Raw genomic sequence first — 17,223 nt, forward strand, 5'->3', positions numbered from 1 at the left:
TAATTCTTAATGCAAAAAAATTAATTGACTTTAATGACAATCTGTGGGCTTTGGTTATTAATGTGTGGGTGTATGAGTGGAGGTGTAATGGCTAGAAGCTGGTGTACTGTGCCATTACCATGCGCCTGTGGAATAATTGACTACAAAATGATCCATGCAATAATTCATGTTTATTAAAACATCAAAATCGATGCAAAACAACAAACATCACAATTTGGCAATCTGGAACTTGTGAAAAATGTCAGTAAACACTTTTTTTTATTTTAAGGGTTGCATACTATGCATTGATTACAGATTTTTAGAGTACAGCTTATAATGAGTTATTTATTGTAAATCACCTTTAACTTTCTTTTTCAAGTATCACATTACTGACCATCAAGTCCCACACATTTATTTAACAGTTGCAAACAATGCCTAATATGCATTCCTTCATAAAAGTGATACCAGAGTGTCAAGTCAAATTCTTTATGAAACATTCACATTTAAAACATGTTTTTTATTTATCGAAATGGTGTTAGAGCCATTGGTCCCAGTTAACTGTATTATAAGTATTCTTTATCGTGGAATCACATGTATTTTCAGTGGAGTCCTGGTTCAGTGGGTGCAGCTGAGGTTTGTAGTGGTGATCTCTGGTTTTTTCGGATTCTACCTCCTCTCTCCGTGGTCCTCCTCCACCCACGCTACAATCTTTCCTTCCCAGCCAGGAACGACTGCTCCATCATGGAATACCTGCACAGCAACATCCAGCATTTACATATCCAAGAAAGCCTCACATCTATAATGTACAAAGGTTTGGATAGGAACTGAAAATGAGTACTCAGTGCTATCAAATTCTCTAGGATGGAGATCAGTACACCTGCAGTGTTTTGAAGTAGAGAGCAGGCAGAGCTATTATTAGCATATCATACTCTATAACTCGATTTATATTTACCTCGTGAAGCTGATATGAAAAGAAGCAGGGGCTATAATTTTACACCCACGCCTACCTCCTCTTTCACTGTGCCAAATTCTGGGTCGAGGGCCTTGAAGTGGTATCTGAAACTGCCTTGTCTGTCCACGGCAGCCTTGAAGTCTCGCAGTGTCACTTCGCCCAGCCTGCAAGAGCACAGCGTCAGTCGTGTGCAGATTTACACACACATACACCCACACAGACATTAAGCTTTTCTAGGATAAACATTTATTCAGCGCAGCCACTGAAGCATCCATATATAGCTCTGGTCATGCATGAATCCAACCACGCACTCTCAGCGTACAGCTCTAACTCAAAGAGCAATTTGCTTAGAAATCATATATGTTACAGTGAGGGACCAAACAAAAACACTATTTACACTATAAATCCATCATTTGAGTGTTTTTATTTTCACCTTTTTGGGATGTTAATCAGAAACGGAGTGAGCGAGCGATCAGTGAAGTAGAGCACTTTAGTGGAGACTGCGGTATCCAACCCCGGGCTGCTGTGGGAGTGTGCCATTTCTGCAAATAGTTATGAAAACAGCAAACACATTTTTTTTTTTTTTTTTTTACAAGAGTTGAAAATGGCTCTAGCCTCACAGCCAATAACGCCCTCCATACATAGTGGTGTAACTGAACGGCACAATTTGATTTAGCAGGCGGAGTTGAGATGGTGCAGAGGATGACAAATCCTAAACAAAACAAGGATTCTGTCTGTCTCACTTGAGCTCGGAGGCCAGGAGTCACGGTCTGTTGAGTTGGCTCTCCGTCCTGGTGATTTAAATTCCTCCTAGAAGAGGAAACAATTACTCATGATAAACAGTCGAGAGTGTCATTTGTTGTTGACTCATCATTCATCGGGTGACATACGTCGCTTTTTTTTAAAATGTACTCTGACATGATTTGTGTGTTTCTGTGAGCTAATGTACCCCTCTATCCTGTCTGCGTTGGGTTTCCAAAGAGTGTAAGCGGTCCATGAGACTGGACACACCCTGCTCCAGAGTGTCCAGGGTGTGATGTTGGGGGTCGTGGCCAGAAAAGCCGTCCCTCAAACTACGCAGGGCCTCCCTGACCAACTGCAGCTCTTCCCCCTGTGAAACAGCCTCGTGATGATCATACAGTTCATATCAAGCTAAGAAGTATGGAAGCCTATTTCCGCCAACAAAAGAGGGGGCAAAAAAATACAGGAAAAGTTATTCATGATAAAATACAAATACTCATGATGAGTCAAAAGTATGAGATAGTAAATCTAAATTATAAGATACTAAGATAAAGTCAAAGTCAGAAAAACTGAAATACTAATTAAATGGTTTTGTATCTTATGCATCTTCTACCCTATGTATTTTGACTTATACTTTATGTTTTATACTTTTTAATTCATGTTTTTATTCACCCCCATCAAAAGGAGCAAGATGGCTTTGAAAATAGCTAAAAATGATCAACCACAAAGAAAACATTTCATTTCCCAAGGAGCACAATGGCGCATTACAAATTATTAATTATTAAGTCACAATTTTGATTATATCTTATAATTTTAATTTAGTATCTTATGAATTTGCTCTAGTGCCTTACAATTTTGACTTAAGATCTTGTGATTTTGACTTAAGTCAAATAATGTGACTTATCACATAATTTAACTTCGTTAATGTCATCTAAGAATTTTAGACTTAGTATCTCATAAGTTTGACCTAGTACTACATAATTTTAACTTTGTTAATCAAGATCAAAAATCATAATTCTGACTTAGCATCTCACATGCAATTTTTAGTATTTTTCTTTTATTATGCATCCCATCTGGTCTACTTTTTTTCTTTTCCTGGCAGAAATGAGCTTCCATTCATAAAACATCAAAATCAACACATTAAACAGCAAATTATTGTATTATTACAAAAGGGTGAAATAATAAAGGGTAGGTCTACATACTGGAGCAATGCGTTGGAATGCTGGAGGAGATGTTGAAGTCACTGAGTTACTGTAACCACCGCTTTCACTCCTGAATGACTGTCAAATAGACAACAATATATGTAAATATGCACACACGGCTAGCTGAGTCAGTCTCATCTTTTAAAGGATAAGCCTGGTAATATTCTATAATTTTCTTATTATCCACAAATGACATTAAAAGATCAATTAATTGATCCTATTAAAAAGTATTGCCTCTGTAGCCATCACCTTATGGAGCTTATTCCTCTCTGCTATTAAGCTCCACTGTTGTCTAAAAACCATTAAAAACACATCAATGAACCACACAGTTGCACTGGGTGACATGTTCTTTCATTACCGTGGATATGGTCACTGTAGTTTATTGATCCCACATACACAGTTCTGTGGGCGTAAATACTAAGGTGCCAAATGTGTATTAAGCTGTCTGAAAATAGTCCCCTACTGAACTACAACCCAGCTGTTTTACAAAATTTCTTAATGTATTTTACAAATGAAACTATATATTTGCACAACCTGTTTTTACAGATTTATTTCCTCAGTAAGAATAAATGGGCCAGTAAATTTGTTTGACTTTAACAAAAACCTAGAATATCACCAGCTCTATCCATTAAATCTGCTATTAAAACCTACTTATGTAGACGAATTTTGACTTGATTTTACTTAGAGTGTCCTTCTTTCCCTTTTTATTAGATTTTATAATTTAATAAATATTATTAAATATGTGTAATACATTCAAACATATATTATAGAAATATTTAAATCATATCATGATCCATACCCGTCCATGGCTGACTTCATGGGCTTTGTGCTGAGCTTCATCGAGCTTTTGTTGTTGCTGCTGCAGCATTCTGTCCTTCCTCCCAAGTTGCTGCTATTGTGACAAGAAAGATAGATGATATAAGTCCGCCTGTGCATGCATGTATCTAAAGAATGCACTGAAGTGTAAATAATAAAAGACAATACCTCATATTCACTGAGTAATTTGCTCCGTTCACTCAACTTCTGTTTGAGCTCTGCCTGCAAGCAGACACATCAGCATGATACTGTATATGAGTGCTATATTGCTCTCACATAAACTGCAACTGTGGGTCAAGTCGGTCAAATATTTTATCATGTCAAACGGAAATCATCACTTGTCTCACATTTTCCCCTTCCAGCTGATCTTTGGCCATGTTGCTCCTTAGTAGTTCCTGCTTTAGCTGCAGCACAGCATCCTCCTGCACTGCCAGGCGCTGCTGCAGAGCATCCTAATGAGAAAGAGGGAGAGATCAAAGACAAGTCCAGAGAAGACCTGAATACAGATACACCTGAAACCACCTGCCTTATTGACAGCATGCATCCACCTCTAAACTTTATTATCTTTGTAAAGAAATTAAAATATATACAGTATATTACGCATGACAGAACGTGCAGAATCATCAGTTTGGGAGGGCACAGAAGTGGAATATTGAATTATATCCTTTAATCCATTTTAATTCACACACAAAGGACAAATTTAGAGTAAGAGGTTTACCTTGATGGCCTGAATGTGGCGCGCCTCCTGTTTGTGTCTCAGGAGTTCCCTCTAAGAGTGGCACAAATGAACAGAGACATTAGAGAAAGGGACCCTTTAGTTGTATTGCAGCTCATCTATTTAAAAACCTAATTACATTTACTTACTGTACCTTGAGATCAAGGGCTTCCTCCATGCTTTGGTCCAGGCGACTGCGGATTAGAACCTTCAAAGGGAGAGGGTATGAGCAGCGTAATTAGAGAATGGAAAAATGTCAGAACATAGAGGAGGCAGTGGGCCTGCATGACAGCGGGCTAGCAGATCAGAGAGATTCATTTGTGCTCTACAATAGCCACTCTCAAGATGAGTGATGGCTGAAAACATCATCACAACAGAAGGGCTGACACTGACACTTCACACAGAGTGGCGAGCAAGTGTCGTTTTCTCTAGTTAGCAGAGAGAGAGAGAGAGAGAGCACTGTACCAGCTGCTGTTCAGCGTTAGCTCGGTTATCTCCGAAGCTCACAGATCCGTCCTGGTCCTCTTCGGGGAGGGAGCCATTGAGCAGCAAAGCCTGAAGACAGACACACACATAGCCATAATTAAATATACATGGCAGAGAAGCCAGACATATTTCTGTGTTTGTATTTGTAAATACAGCAGTTTTGTATTTTTATACTTGGCTACACAACACTCTTCTCCTTTCAGTTGATCAGGCTGTGAATTGAACTAAACTGAACTGAATCAAATTGAAATACCTGTAGGAGTACACACACATTTCTTCCTCTCACCTACTCTAACCCACAAATATGCACACATACTACAGTATGAGCGCAAAACAAAAACTCATAATCATAAGTAAATAATTCAAAAATTAAATATGTGACTAACTAATCCATAACCCAGAAAGGCAAACAGACAGAACTCATCAGCTTAGCAGGAACACTGCAATGTGTTTGGACATGTTTGATACATGACAGTATTATGGGCAGTGTTTAGTGGGCAGGAACAATTATTTGTGTCACTTCACACATCTATTTTAAGTACTGTGCAGTGTGTGTGCACCCCTAGCATGACTAAATAACATTGAACACAAGGTGTCAATATTTTGTCCTTTAATATTACTTGAACAATGAAAAGAACTCCTACACACCGTCTCCCTTAGTGATGAAATATTTCTTAGATCGCAACGTTTTGATTTATCCAACCGTCACCAGGAATCTTTTTTAAGTGTGTCATCACCAGTAGTTACCTGAAGGCGAAACACCATCCTCCTGGCTTCCTGCATTTCCCTCTCCAGCTGCTCCTGGTGGGCATCCAGCTGCTCCTCCCAGGACTTCTCTTCCTCTTGCACATCATGCCCGAGGGAGGGACACAATCCGCAGAGAGACACCTCCTCTGAAAGGGAGAGAGGGACAGGGGAGATGAGGTATGGGAGCATTTTTGAGAGGGATTCATTGCATATAATCTTGCTGTACAAGAGTTGATGTGCAGCCAACAAACCTATGACAGATTTCTTCTCTGTCAGCTCAGATTTGTCATCCCGAGGCTCTCCCTGGTCCTCAGACTGATCATGGACTATTTCTTCTTTAGGGATGTCAGTGGACTGCGTGATAACATACTCCTCTTTGGGGGAGTGAGCAGGGCTGGCTGAGCTGAGACTGAAACAGATGGTGGGCACAGGCAGGAATGAATGTGTTTGCATCTCCTGCCAAATGAATGGCAATAAATAAACCTTGCAACATAAAATGGAGATATAGACTTTAATAACTCCCCAAGGAGCAAAAATATGTGAATTAATCCCATGGAGGGGCTAAAAATTTTAAAATATTTTAAATCATATCCGTTTTTAAAGACATAATGCCCATAGGAATATGGCATATCACAGACTATTTAACTAGTAAAAAAAATGATTCAAAAAGCAACAGAAAAGGATTTTAACCTGTTTAAATCTGAAAGCACACACAGAAAGGAACAGGAATGTATGCAACTCTGCCATTCTCTCCCAGGAAATTCTTGACATAGTTCGCTTGCCCTCTGGCCATAATTTCAAGACATAATGCTCCTTTGCTTTTCTGAATGGCTGGTTTTCTTGCAGTTTGTACAAATATGTGTTTTGTGTGAACGCAAAGCATCTCCAGAAGCCTGAGGTTCAGGCCGGCTGTCATCTTCACTAGGCTGTATTTGTAGAAATAGGATACAGCTATTCTGACCTGTGACCTATGGCATTATGCATGGTCCTTTAGCAGGGGATTCCTTCTTTTTCCCTCTTTGTATGTGTGGGAAAACCTGCCTGTGTCTGAGGAAAGAGACCTAAACTCTACGCTAGGGAAGGGATATAAAGAATCACAATTCATCACCCTGCTCCTCAGGCTAAAACACTAAGATGGAGAAAAAAAACTGTTGACTTAACTGTGGGATAAAACAGTGTTTAGAAACGAAAGAATGTCCCGAGGGATTGCATTTGCACGGTCAAACATGTTCCCCTTTTACATAAGCAGGAAGATTGTAGCAGATGACATTTTCTGCTTATCTAACTCTATTACTCAGCACAAGCTAACATCACAACAGACAGTATGATGGCGCTAGAGGAAAAGTCAGTGAATCACCAAAGTCATTAGGAAATATCATCTGGGCACCATGCTTATCTGTACCACGTTTCCTGGCAATTTATCCAGCAGTTGTTGAGATATTTCAGTCCAGGCCAAAGTGGTGAAATGAACGACATTCATATATATATATATATATGCCGCTGGCATGACTGAAAAAGTATAAAGATATAATTTGAGTTTTAATTCATGAGGGTTTAATTACATTAAAATTATCTGACTACATTCACCACACTGAGAAACTTCAGATAGATGGTTCCCTCCAGCCTCTCAGAAAGAGTTAGTGCACCAGGTCACATAAAAAACATGAACTTGAGTGTCTTATCAGATGCTGCTGTGATTATCCCAAAGTGTTTCTCCAAATGGGATCAAAGCAGCTGCCTTCAACTAATCTTGTCATTGCAGATGATGACATTATCAAGATACCCTCAATCAGTATCTCTGGGTGCAGCAGTTCGATAAACTCCCACAAACATATTTTAGAAGCCCGCTGCTGATCTGTTGCACCAAAAGAACACATACATCCACATAGATTTGGACCATAAACCAAAGATTAAGCGCTGGGATTTACACGAGATGAGTCCCAGTGCAACAGATTAACATAATCTGTACAGTACATTTTCTCCAGTACTGTGCTAAGTAGAAAGAAATGCTTCACGTTTTACTCCACTACATTTATCTGACAGTTTACTAGTTACTTTGCAGATTAATTTTACATTAAAAAACATATCATAATCTTATAAAATACAATACACTGTTCAAGATTGAACCAGTCTTTTTTGTTTGTGACCTCTTACAAAGACATTTGCCCTCTAAACGTCTCAGGTTGTTTAATTAAAAAATGTGTTTGAGGCTCAAAGAGGTAAAATATAAATAAAATATTTTTAAAAAAGCAAAAAAGCAAAGAAAAGTTAAAAAAAATTCAAAATTTTAGGCATCTTTGTATATTGACAGAATGAGGAGCTTTGGAGCTTTCCATCTACAAGCTATTAGTGTCTTGGCAGCTGTAAGTCCAGCTAGCCAGAGACATCTCTGCTTAACACAGAGTTCCAAGTTGGAGCTGTCATGAAGTAACAGGACTTCTGGCAAGTAAGAAATTGTTTTGGACCATATGCTTGATAGCATCTCTGAAACCCTCCTCCAGAACTCTGCAACCCTTGGGCACTCCCACACCATATGAAAAAATGTGCCCAACACATTTTGAGTGCATAGGGTGCAGTTTAATGATGGTAAAACTTTCATTTTATGCAATGTGCGGGTTCCTGGAAGATAGTTGCATGTTCTGCCAGATTAGTTTCCAATCTGGGTTGGAGCTATTTGAGGAGAGGTCTGCCTTCCACAGTGTGTCAATAGTTAGGGGCTTACAGGAGGCCTTATCCAAGACGGAATATATTGTCGAGATCAGTCGGCTGGGGTTGGTAAGAGCTGTATGAAATGGATTTGTGGAGAGAGGTATGTTCCAAGGCACACCTTAAGTGTGCATCGCTGTGCAGAGTTGGTGATAGAAAATTAAAAATGTGCCAGGTAGATTGAAATGTTTCTGGATGTCTTGAAATGCTCAGAGGCCCACAAGACCATAAATGTCAGAGAGAGCGTGCAACCCTTTACTGCTTCATTGAAGGAATGAAATTGGTTGGCTTCCCAATTGGAGGTTATTGTTATGAAAAATGGGAGACCAAAGATGCCAGGCATAATTTTGCAGTGCTTTTCGGCAGGATGCCAGGTGGAGATTACTTCAGTAATAATTGAGCCAAATTTCTTTCTTGATCGTTTGAGTAAACTGTTAAAGTAGATCAGATGTGAGGGTGCACCATGTACTCTTCCACTGGCCTCCAAGACATGCGAGAAGCAGGATTTAACCATTTGGAGACAGGGCACAGTACAAATGACCAGTGATACCACTGGAAGTTAGGTACACCAAATCCCACTTCACCTTTTTGTCTCTGGAGAGTTGACAGTTTCAGTCTGGGTTTTTTGTTCCCCCATACAAAACTATAGATGTTAAAGAGTGGGTTTTTTCCAGTAGTCTTTAGGTGGTGGTAAAGGTATCATTGAGCTAAGAAAGTTGATTCTTGGGAGGACATTCAGGCCCTGGCGGAAGCTACGAGATACAGACATTTTTTAAAACAGATGTTCCCCATCAACACCATAGCAGCAGAGTTTGGATAAAGAACTTGAATCATAGCACTGAAATGATTTCCAATCATTTCATTTCATTTGAATGTCTTGAGTGCCCATAGAAAATGCCACTCATGGCGATCAAAAGCCTTCTCTGCATTGAGAGAAAGGACAGCTGTTGAGGAGTCATTGTTATTAGAGAACTCAATGATATGGAGAAGCCGGTGTACATTGTCTGAGGAAAAGTGGTTTTTGATAAAACCTGTTTGATCCTCATGAATTAGAAAATTCATATATGGTTCTAATTGAGAGGCTAGCATTTTGGCATACAGCTTGATATGAGTATTCAGTAATGACAGTGGTCGATAATTTGAGCAATCCTGTGGATCCTTACCTTATTTTAAAAGTAGAGAGATAATGGCTATGTTACTGTTTTTAGAGAATGAACCCTTTGAAATTGCCGAGAGGATCATATCCAGCAAGAGAGGTCCTACCTTGGGCCAGAAGGCTAAATAAGATTCTGGAGGTAAACCATGTAAGCCTGGTGACTTGCCTTTATTCATTGAAAGAAGAGCTTCATGGAGCTCAGATAAAGATAAAGAAGCATCAAGATCAATGCAATCCTCCTGGGAAAGCAGCAGAAGCTGAAGTGGGTTTAAAAAGCTAGAGCAGGATTGGGTATCATAACTTATCTCTTAAGTATATCGAGAGGAGTAGAATGCACCAAAGATATTATTGATTTTTATTGGATCTGTAAACAATTTACCACTTTTTATTCTTTTCCAACCAATAAATCATCTCTCAACCTCTTTATCTTGTGACCCTTTGGAGAGGGCCTGACCCAAGTTTGAGAACCACTGGACTAAACTGTAAATAAAGTAGTTAAAACTAACTCCACCTCAACCAGCCACAACATTAATAAACTACTTACACACTGATTTATCAGTATTACTAATGTAATAATGTAATGTATAATAATATATCAGTCACAGCAGCCATTTCCTGCAGAATGAGTACATTTTTAAATTATATTTTTACATTGTAGTATTGGTACTTTAACTTAAATAAAGGACCTGTGTACTTATTTCATCACTGTTTATCATCATGAAAACTTTATATTTTCAACTAGAAGTAGTCTTTTATTTAGTGGTTAATTTAAATAAGTTAGTTAAATATAGCCTGTAATTGCTTTGTCTGGCAAATAGGCTACCAAATCTATGAAAATATGTTTTACAGTATTTTTACAGCCTTATTTAACTGTAGAAAAAACACTTTGTTATTCAAATAAAATGTAAAATCTTTGTCTGAATCATGAAATGGAAGAGCTGGTAATGGAAGTGAGACAGTGGTTGCTAGGCAATAGCAGCTCGGCTCACACAGACACAGGGACACACCCACACCTACTGCACTGTAAATACTGAACAATAACCTGCACAGTTTGGCTATGACAGGAATGTTGTTATGGAGAAATGCATTTGTCTGAGACATCACATGTAGATTAAGATGATATAGTTTCTTGCTAGACCGAATTTACTGTAGGCCCATATTACTGCTGCACTCATACATTGTTTACAAAAACAGCCACCTGGGTTGATATAATGTTCAAATAATACCAATAACAGCTCTTACCATTTCATCTGTTTCGCTCCCATGCTGGTGCTTACAGGCTTAACCTCCCACACAGTCGGAGCCCCGCATCTGGGTGATGCCCTGCTTCTCAGTCAGGACCATAGCCCAAACACAGCCAGAGGCAGCAGGGAGGGGAGCAGCCCTGAAAGCAGCAACCAGAGGAGTCTCCACGTCGCACACTGTGTTCAATCAGAAATAACAGCATGTTCAAATCCTCTCCAGCAGCATATTCCTAAAACATAAAGCTCCAAATCCCAATCAAAAGCCCTCAACCATTCCCCAAATCATACCAAGGCTCAGTCCGAGCTGGCAGAGAAACAGAGGGAGAGAGGATTGGTGTTCAGCAACACCAGCGACTGAAGTCTGCCTGGTTTCTCATTGCACTCGCCTTGTGGTTGAGCTCACCAGCTCCCATTCACGAACACAATGTTTTTTGTTCCTTGCGGACAAGAACTGATGCAGCTCTTGTGCATCTTTTTCACCCTTTTTTCTCTGCCGGCCTTTTTTTGCATTTATTCCCTCTGCCCTCCCTCCCTCCCTTTTTCTCTTCTGCTCTGTCGCACTGGCTTTGTATCAGTCCTTCCTTCTTTCAGTGTGCGAGGATGTCAGACATGGCTCTGTCTGGGTGTGTTTACCCTCCCCCCATCCCTCATTCCTCCTCCCTCCTTTCCCCACTGCTCTCTCCTTTCACAAGGAGGAGGGAGATTTGCTCCTTCTCCTTCCCTCTCCTTCCCTTGTTTGCTTTTTGTGTACTGTATGTCACTGCAGCTGAAATGAGAAACAATCCTGAACATATGGATTAAAGAGAGACATGAAAATCAATGCGATGAAGGTATTTGCTGAAAAAAATCACAGGCTTGCACAACATCATAGCACACATGCTGAAACATATGATAGGTAAATGTTATATTTACATAGTCTGAGCAAATAAACAAGCAACTGGGACATGGTATTTATAGAATTCACACGTTAGCCTGTAATTACAGCCCGCTTTACATTATTCATAATGTCCTATATGCAGAGAACAGCCATTTTCACTGCAATTATAAAATAAACTTAGAAAAAACATATTATTTGGAGAATGTAATAAAATATTAGAGCCATCAGATTGAACCAACATTGAAAGAGTGTCATGTTCATGATTTGAGCAGCGGGGAACAGGAACAAAAGATTTCATATGAGATGTGCTGCTAGTGTTAAGTATTCTTTTGAAAGGCGTTTTGGCTGAGTGTACCATCATTAAGATGTTAGAAATGTTGCTGGTGTCATCAGCAAGAATGTGAAATAGGTTTCTATGTGACTGCTCGCAGTTCTGCCAGTAACAAAGTGTCTTGAATTCTGTATGAGCACCATCAACACAGCTTGAATGAGCTGAAATTGTATGTAGACCAGCAGAATAATGCAGCATTTGCACTGTATGTTCTATGGGAAAGGCAAGGTTGCCACACAGACTGTCAAAGTTAAAACATGCATGTGTGTTTGTATTATATCATGTACGTCCCCTTCCACTCAAAAGTGTGTTTTGCTCATTGTTACTTCACTTGGATGTTTGAGCTTCACTGTGCAGATTGATGTAGGCTAGAGTTTAACACTAGCACACACAAGTTCCTCTGGCCCTGTTTACTCCTGGCATAAACATACATCTCCGGTGATCTGATTGCAAGTGGACAGCTCTAAGTGCGGTTACCGAAAAATCACATGAAGTCTCTAGTGCACATACTGAGAATGGACTTTTCAGTGAAGGAGACATCTTGTGTCCAGCAGTTTAGCTTTTGAAATTAAAAATATTTGCATATTCATAAATTCTGGATTTTTAATGAGGTAGAAGGATACGTTATGTTCTTTTAAAAATTTCAACCAAGTAATCAGACTTTTTTTATGCAAAAGCAACATCAAACACAATTTATTATTCAATGCAGAGTATTTTTTAAATGTCTTAAAACATATCTGGAGAGGATCTGTATGGGCACCCTTCTAGTGAAAAAAGTAAAAATAAAAAAAGAAAAGTCTAATAAACTGAAGAGCAGAATTGGGTGCCCTTTCAATGAAAAAAAAACCCAAAACAAAACAGGCCCCCACGTGTGATACCATGATGAGTGCCCTTTTAATGAACAAAAACAGTGTCCTAAAGGTGCCGTATAGGGTGCGCTATATGGGAGAAAAACATTGTGAAGAGTATTTTCTGAATCACCCTATAACATGTTAATCTTACTTGGAGATGTAGCCTTTTTTTTACCAAACATGCATCACTGTTCTCTGCTGATGGAGGCCCATTGAATTTATCAGGTGCCCTTTATATTTTTTTGCTCCTGTCCTTCAGATAGCCTGAGTCCACCACTGCCAAGCAGCCTTTTCTAAATCTGTAATTATTCACACTGAGGATCCCAAACATGAATACTGTATGTAATGCAGTACTTTGATTGCCCGGCACTTTATTTTTAGAAGAGATGGTTAAAATTTGTGAATTTGTGAAAACAGGAACATGCAGGGAAATTTGACTAGGCTTATACCTGTGAAGAGTAAAATAATAATCTAATAATCTTCTACCAAGAAGATGTATATAAAAAATGCACAGACACCTATTTGGTGGTTTTGAAGATCAGGATGAAATTGCTGAACTCCTACAAAACTATTGCTCTTACACTGGAGAAGAAAAGCTTAGTCAAAGTATATAGTTTCTCAAGAACGAGTAAGAGCACAGATGTTGGGCAGAAGGAATTGCTGGTGAAGCTACTGTATTAGTTTGGCAAGGTTAGTATCTTCTTGAAAAACCTTATCCTCCCCCCAAAAAACAGCCTTCATAAAGTTGTTACTGTTCCTATTTCATACACTCATTTCAATTCTTTTCAGTGCTGCTTTGAATGTTTTTTGCCCCAATATTAAAAAGACAAGGACAAATTCAGGTACAGAACAAGCAGACAATGAAGGTTTGGCAGACCAAGATGCGTGACTGAGGCGAAACAAAGTGTGTCTTAAACAGAAAATATTCGGTTCATGCAGGATGATATATGAGATGTGACTTGTGTGGTGGGAAAGTCATTCCACCTCCAGAGAGCAAGGAGGTGAGAAGAAAGTTGGTTCGCCACAGGGACAGCGTGTAATCGGCCAATTTGTGAGTCAAATGAGTTACTAAGATAGGAAGGATTGTTTGCATGGTCACTGTGGATTCTGATTGTTAATTATTATTGTGCCTGCCATGAGACAAAAGTTACCAATCTTTTTATATTTCAGTGACCTTCAAACAGATATACACTGTGGATTGATAAGATTTTGTCCCTGGGAATTTTAGTTGCCAAATACAATTAAAGAGAGAAGTCGGCAAGCGTTTATGTTATTGTTTGTGTGGAGAGGGTGAAAAATGATTTAAAGTCAGTTACTGTCATTATAAACCTGCTACACTTTACAAAAAATTATAGTGAAATTCAATAACAGAACTGTAGTAAAATATATATTTTGCTTTGAAATAAAAGAAACTGAAACTAGAAAACAGTCAAATCTTACACCCTGTAAATTTGTAAGAGAATTCTTTCATACAAATGTTTTTTTTTCATTCAAATATGTGCAAAACTTAATAAAAATATTGTGAAAAATGTTGAAAAAAAATCTAAATTCTGTGACAAATTTTGAAGATATTCTGCTAACTAACAAGCAACAAGCCAACATGAAACATCACATAATCTCCTTGACAGAGCTAATAAATGCTTTCAAACAAACAAACAAAAAAAACAACAACTTTCTGGAGGTGTCATGCTTGTTTTCCATTGTTTTCAACAGTTGACATGCTGTAACTGCTTCAAATCTGGTTTGATTTCAGTGAATCAACCAAGCTGCAAGAACCAATGATTTATTGTGAAAAAAAAAAGACTTCTTGTTCCCGAAAAGGAGATATTTTTTATGTGTTTACCTTGTTAACTCTACATTGGTTTGGATCAATCTGCTAATTCTTGTCAGAAGCTGTGATCAGTTATTGCCCTCAGACCTTATATAACTTATTACCTTATTAAAATTTGCAATCAACTCTGTCCGTTTAAAACATTCTGTATCAGCTGCAACTGTGTGATGGAGCTGCCTGAGAGACAGTTAGACAAAATTAAAATAATTTAAAATTCATCATAATTTAAAATAAAATAATACTTTGATTCCCACGGGGTATTAGAACCTATTCTTGAATGAAAGGAGTACAGTCAGCCTTCTCAGCCAGTGGTAATATGGAACATGTAACCAGTTAGACTACCACTTGGGCCTATTAATACCACTAATTAGGCTACCACTCACTTTTCATCCAATTGTGCCTTTAAAATATTTGCTGGTATAACTGACAATATAAATATAAATAGGCCAAAGCCTTTTGAATCAATTTGGGGTTGGTTGGTGCAAAGCGTTCCATCTTTCCACATACAGTTTATACTTTATGTTGATAATTACTATTTTAATCCACTGTGTTATGATATTTTCAGAGTCCTTTGTATAGTCACAGTGTTGATGGCTGATCATGCAGGTGAGGGCTATGTGTGGAACCAGGCAGTGCATAGTACATCTGTTTTAGATGGGTCAAAGATAGGTCAAGTCAAGACATGTATAACAATGTACACAACACCAAAGACTGGTAGTGGGGAGGAAAGAGGTGGCCTACTTTTGTTACATTCATCATGTTCACTGTTGACTGGTACGCATATGTAGGTAACACTACTGCATATGCGTATTCATTACCTCACCTATATAACATATACATGTATATCTATAGCTACAGCTACCAGAACCATTACTCCTGCACATATTTTGCACAACCTTTCTATTTTTACAACCCACAAGTCAAGTAGCCTAGTACTGTTATGTGTATAATGTTTATAATGTATATAGACTGAAATCCACTTACTTGACTTTTTATTTTGTTGTGTTTATTACTTCTAGTTCTTATCTTTTACCTTGTTTTCTGTACTGCTGTAACACGCGAATTTCCCCTCTGGAGATCAATAAAGTCTTATCTTTTTTTTTAAAAAAGAGACTTGGAACAACTCTCAAATGTTGTGTTTACATTTACAAGTATATCTTGTGTATTTGGCACATTTTTTTAAAAAAAGGAAAAAAAAGAAAATTACATTTTGTTCTTATCATACCTCAATGGGCCAACAACTGCTAGACCCATAGATTGACTCCACAGATAATCTTAAAATCCTTTTACTCAGTCTGTCAACTTTGCACATTCTCAAAACTAACAAAATCCAGGTTATTCTTGGATGTGCAGTATTGGTGGGTAGCTAACTGCTGTAACAACATACAAAGTGTGAATATCAGCACTTTGGAGCAGGAAGAAGGGGTATTAAGGTATAATCATGTTTTATGTTTACAAGCTGTTTGTGTTAAAGGGTTCAAGGTGGAGAGTTGACATGTTGTTCTCCCCTGTTTTAAAATCTTAGTTTACCATTACAGCTAACTGTACCTCATTCTTATGGAATTAAGTTTATGCATACAAGTATGTTATGTTATTAATCCTGTGAACTGCTTTTGACCTATAGCGAGCAGAGAGACTCCAGAACAAATTCACAGTAATAAGCCTACAGCATATCAAATTGTCACGGCTAACAAGCAAAATACTCACACATTAAGCAGAAATAGGCCAACACGGTCGTCCTCAGGGAGTCCTCTCTTGCTCTTTCTCAGCCCTGGTTTGGTCTGCCAACTCTCGAGAAAAGTATCTAGGTCTTTTGAGAACTGCATGAACTTGTTGACTCTCAGTGTGAATATAAAATATGGCTAATTAGCTAGCAGAGATGATGTACAATGATGGCCAACTTTCTGTTGTAAGTTAATTGATTTGATGTTTAAAAATGTATGAAGTGGTAGTAATGGTGGTTATATGTCCTATTTAATGCAGACAAACCTTTTAATTATCGTTTCAATGGTTCATATCCCACAAATAATATAGTATTGTTAATTTTGCAGGTAAAAAATTGCCGTTTGAATGTCCTCAAGCTGTGACAGCCCGCCACCTTCAGCACGATGATTGACGGACCGTTAAACCAATCACAGCTCGGTTTTTCCAACGTTCAGTGGCGATTGTACGACGTACATCAACGTTACGTACGTCAAAAAAGCGAAAAATGTGCTCAATTCTTTAATGAATTTATTCAACACTATCCCTGTTTCTCCAAATGATTTCTCTTTGATTTCTCTGTCCCCTCGGGTATTGTTTTGCTTTTTAAAGGTTTTAAGGGAGATAGCAATCACCTAATAGCCTACTGTTACATGCAACTGAAACCGTTGGGAAAACTTGTTTTTTATGGCAAACAAAGAATAAAAAATAAGGCAACAAGACATCATAACACCCTCTGCTTTATCATATTGCTTTGGCTATTGCCACATACGTTTTTGTTTGTTTGTTTTGTTTACTTACACAGTCAAAGAGATATCATTTAAAATGCTTCACAGGTTTTATCCAATTAATCATTATTTGCAGAAACTCAAGATAGACAGTAGGGAG

The 17,223-nt window shown here is 38.3% G+C and overlaps 1 protein-coding gene across 4 annotated transcripts; it reads right to left on the minus strand.

Moving 5' to 3' along the window:
* Positions 1-44: 44 nt before the first annotated feature.
* Positions 45-16,752, minus strand: dixdc1a (DIX domain containing 1a). Of its 4 annotated transcripts, XM_042414019.1 has the most exons (17): positions 16,624-16,751; positions 16,342-16,422; positions 10,743-10,921; positions 5,890-6,047; positions 5,639-5,784; positions 4,871-4,960; positions 4,560-4,613; positions 4,409-4,459; positions 4,038-4,142; positions 3,859-3,912; positions 3,674-3,766; positions 2,875-2,952; positions 1,881-2,042; positions 1,675-1,741; positions 1,365-1,473; positions 987-1,095; positions 45-729 (listed from the first exon to the last, which is right to left on the minus strand). In XM_042414019.1, exons 3-17 carry the CDS (start codon positions 10,763-10,765, stop codon positions 646-648), a joined length of 1,383 nt encoding a protein of 460 aa, XP_042269953.1. In that variant the 5' UTR covers positions 10,766-10,921; positions 16,342-16,422; positions 16,624-16,751; the 3' UTR covers positions 45-645. The 4 variants fall into 4 exon arrangements, with proteins under 4 accessions (XP_042269953.1, XP_042269955.1, XP_042269952.1 ...); XM_042414021.1 differs by having other exon boundaries at positions 3,674-3,763; positions 16,342-16,752; XM_042414018.1 differs by having other exon boundaries at positions 16,342-16,751.
* Positions 16,753-17,223: the final 471 nt, after the last annotated feature.

Source organism: Thunnus maccoyii, chromosome 6 (assembly GCF_910596095.1).
Source record: "Thunnus maccoyii chromosome 6, fThuMac1.1, whole genome shotgun sequence".
Lineage (NCBI taxonomy): Eukaryota > Metazoa > Chordata > Actinopteri > Scombriformes > Scombridae > Thunnus > Thunnus maccoyii.

Coding starts and splice junctions, on each gene's coding strand:
- dixdc1a (XM_042414019.1), bottom strand. CDS start 10,765: ATGGGAGCGAAACAGATGAAATG. Junction 5,785..5,889: donor AGAGAAGAAATCTGTCATAG/GTTTGTTGGCTG, acceptor TCTCCCTTTCAG/AGGAGGTGTCTCTCTGCGGA. Junction 4,961..5,638: donor GGATGGTGTTTCGCCTTCAG/GTAACTACTGGT, acceptor GTCTGTCTTCAG/GCTTTGCTGCTCAATGGCTC.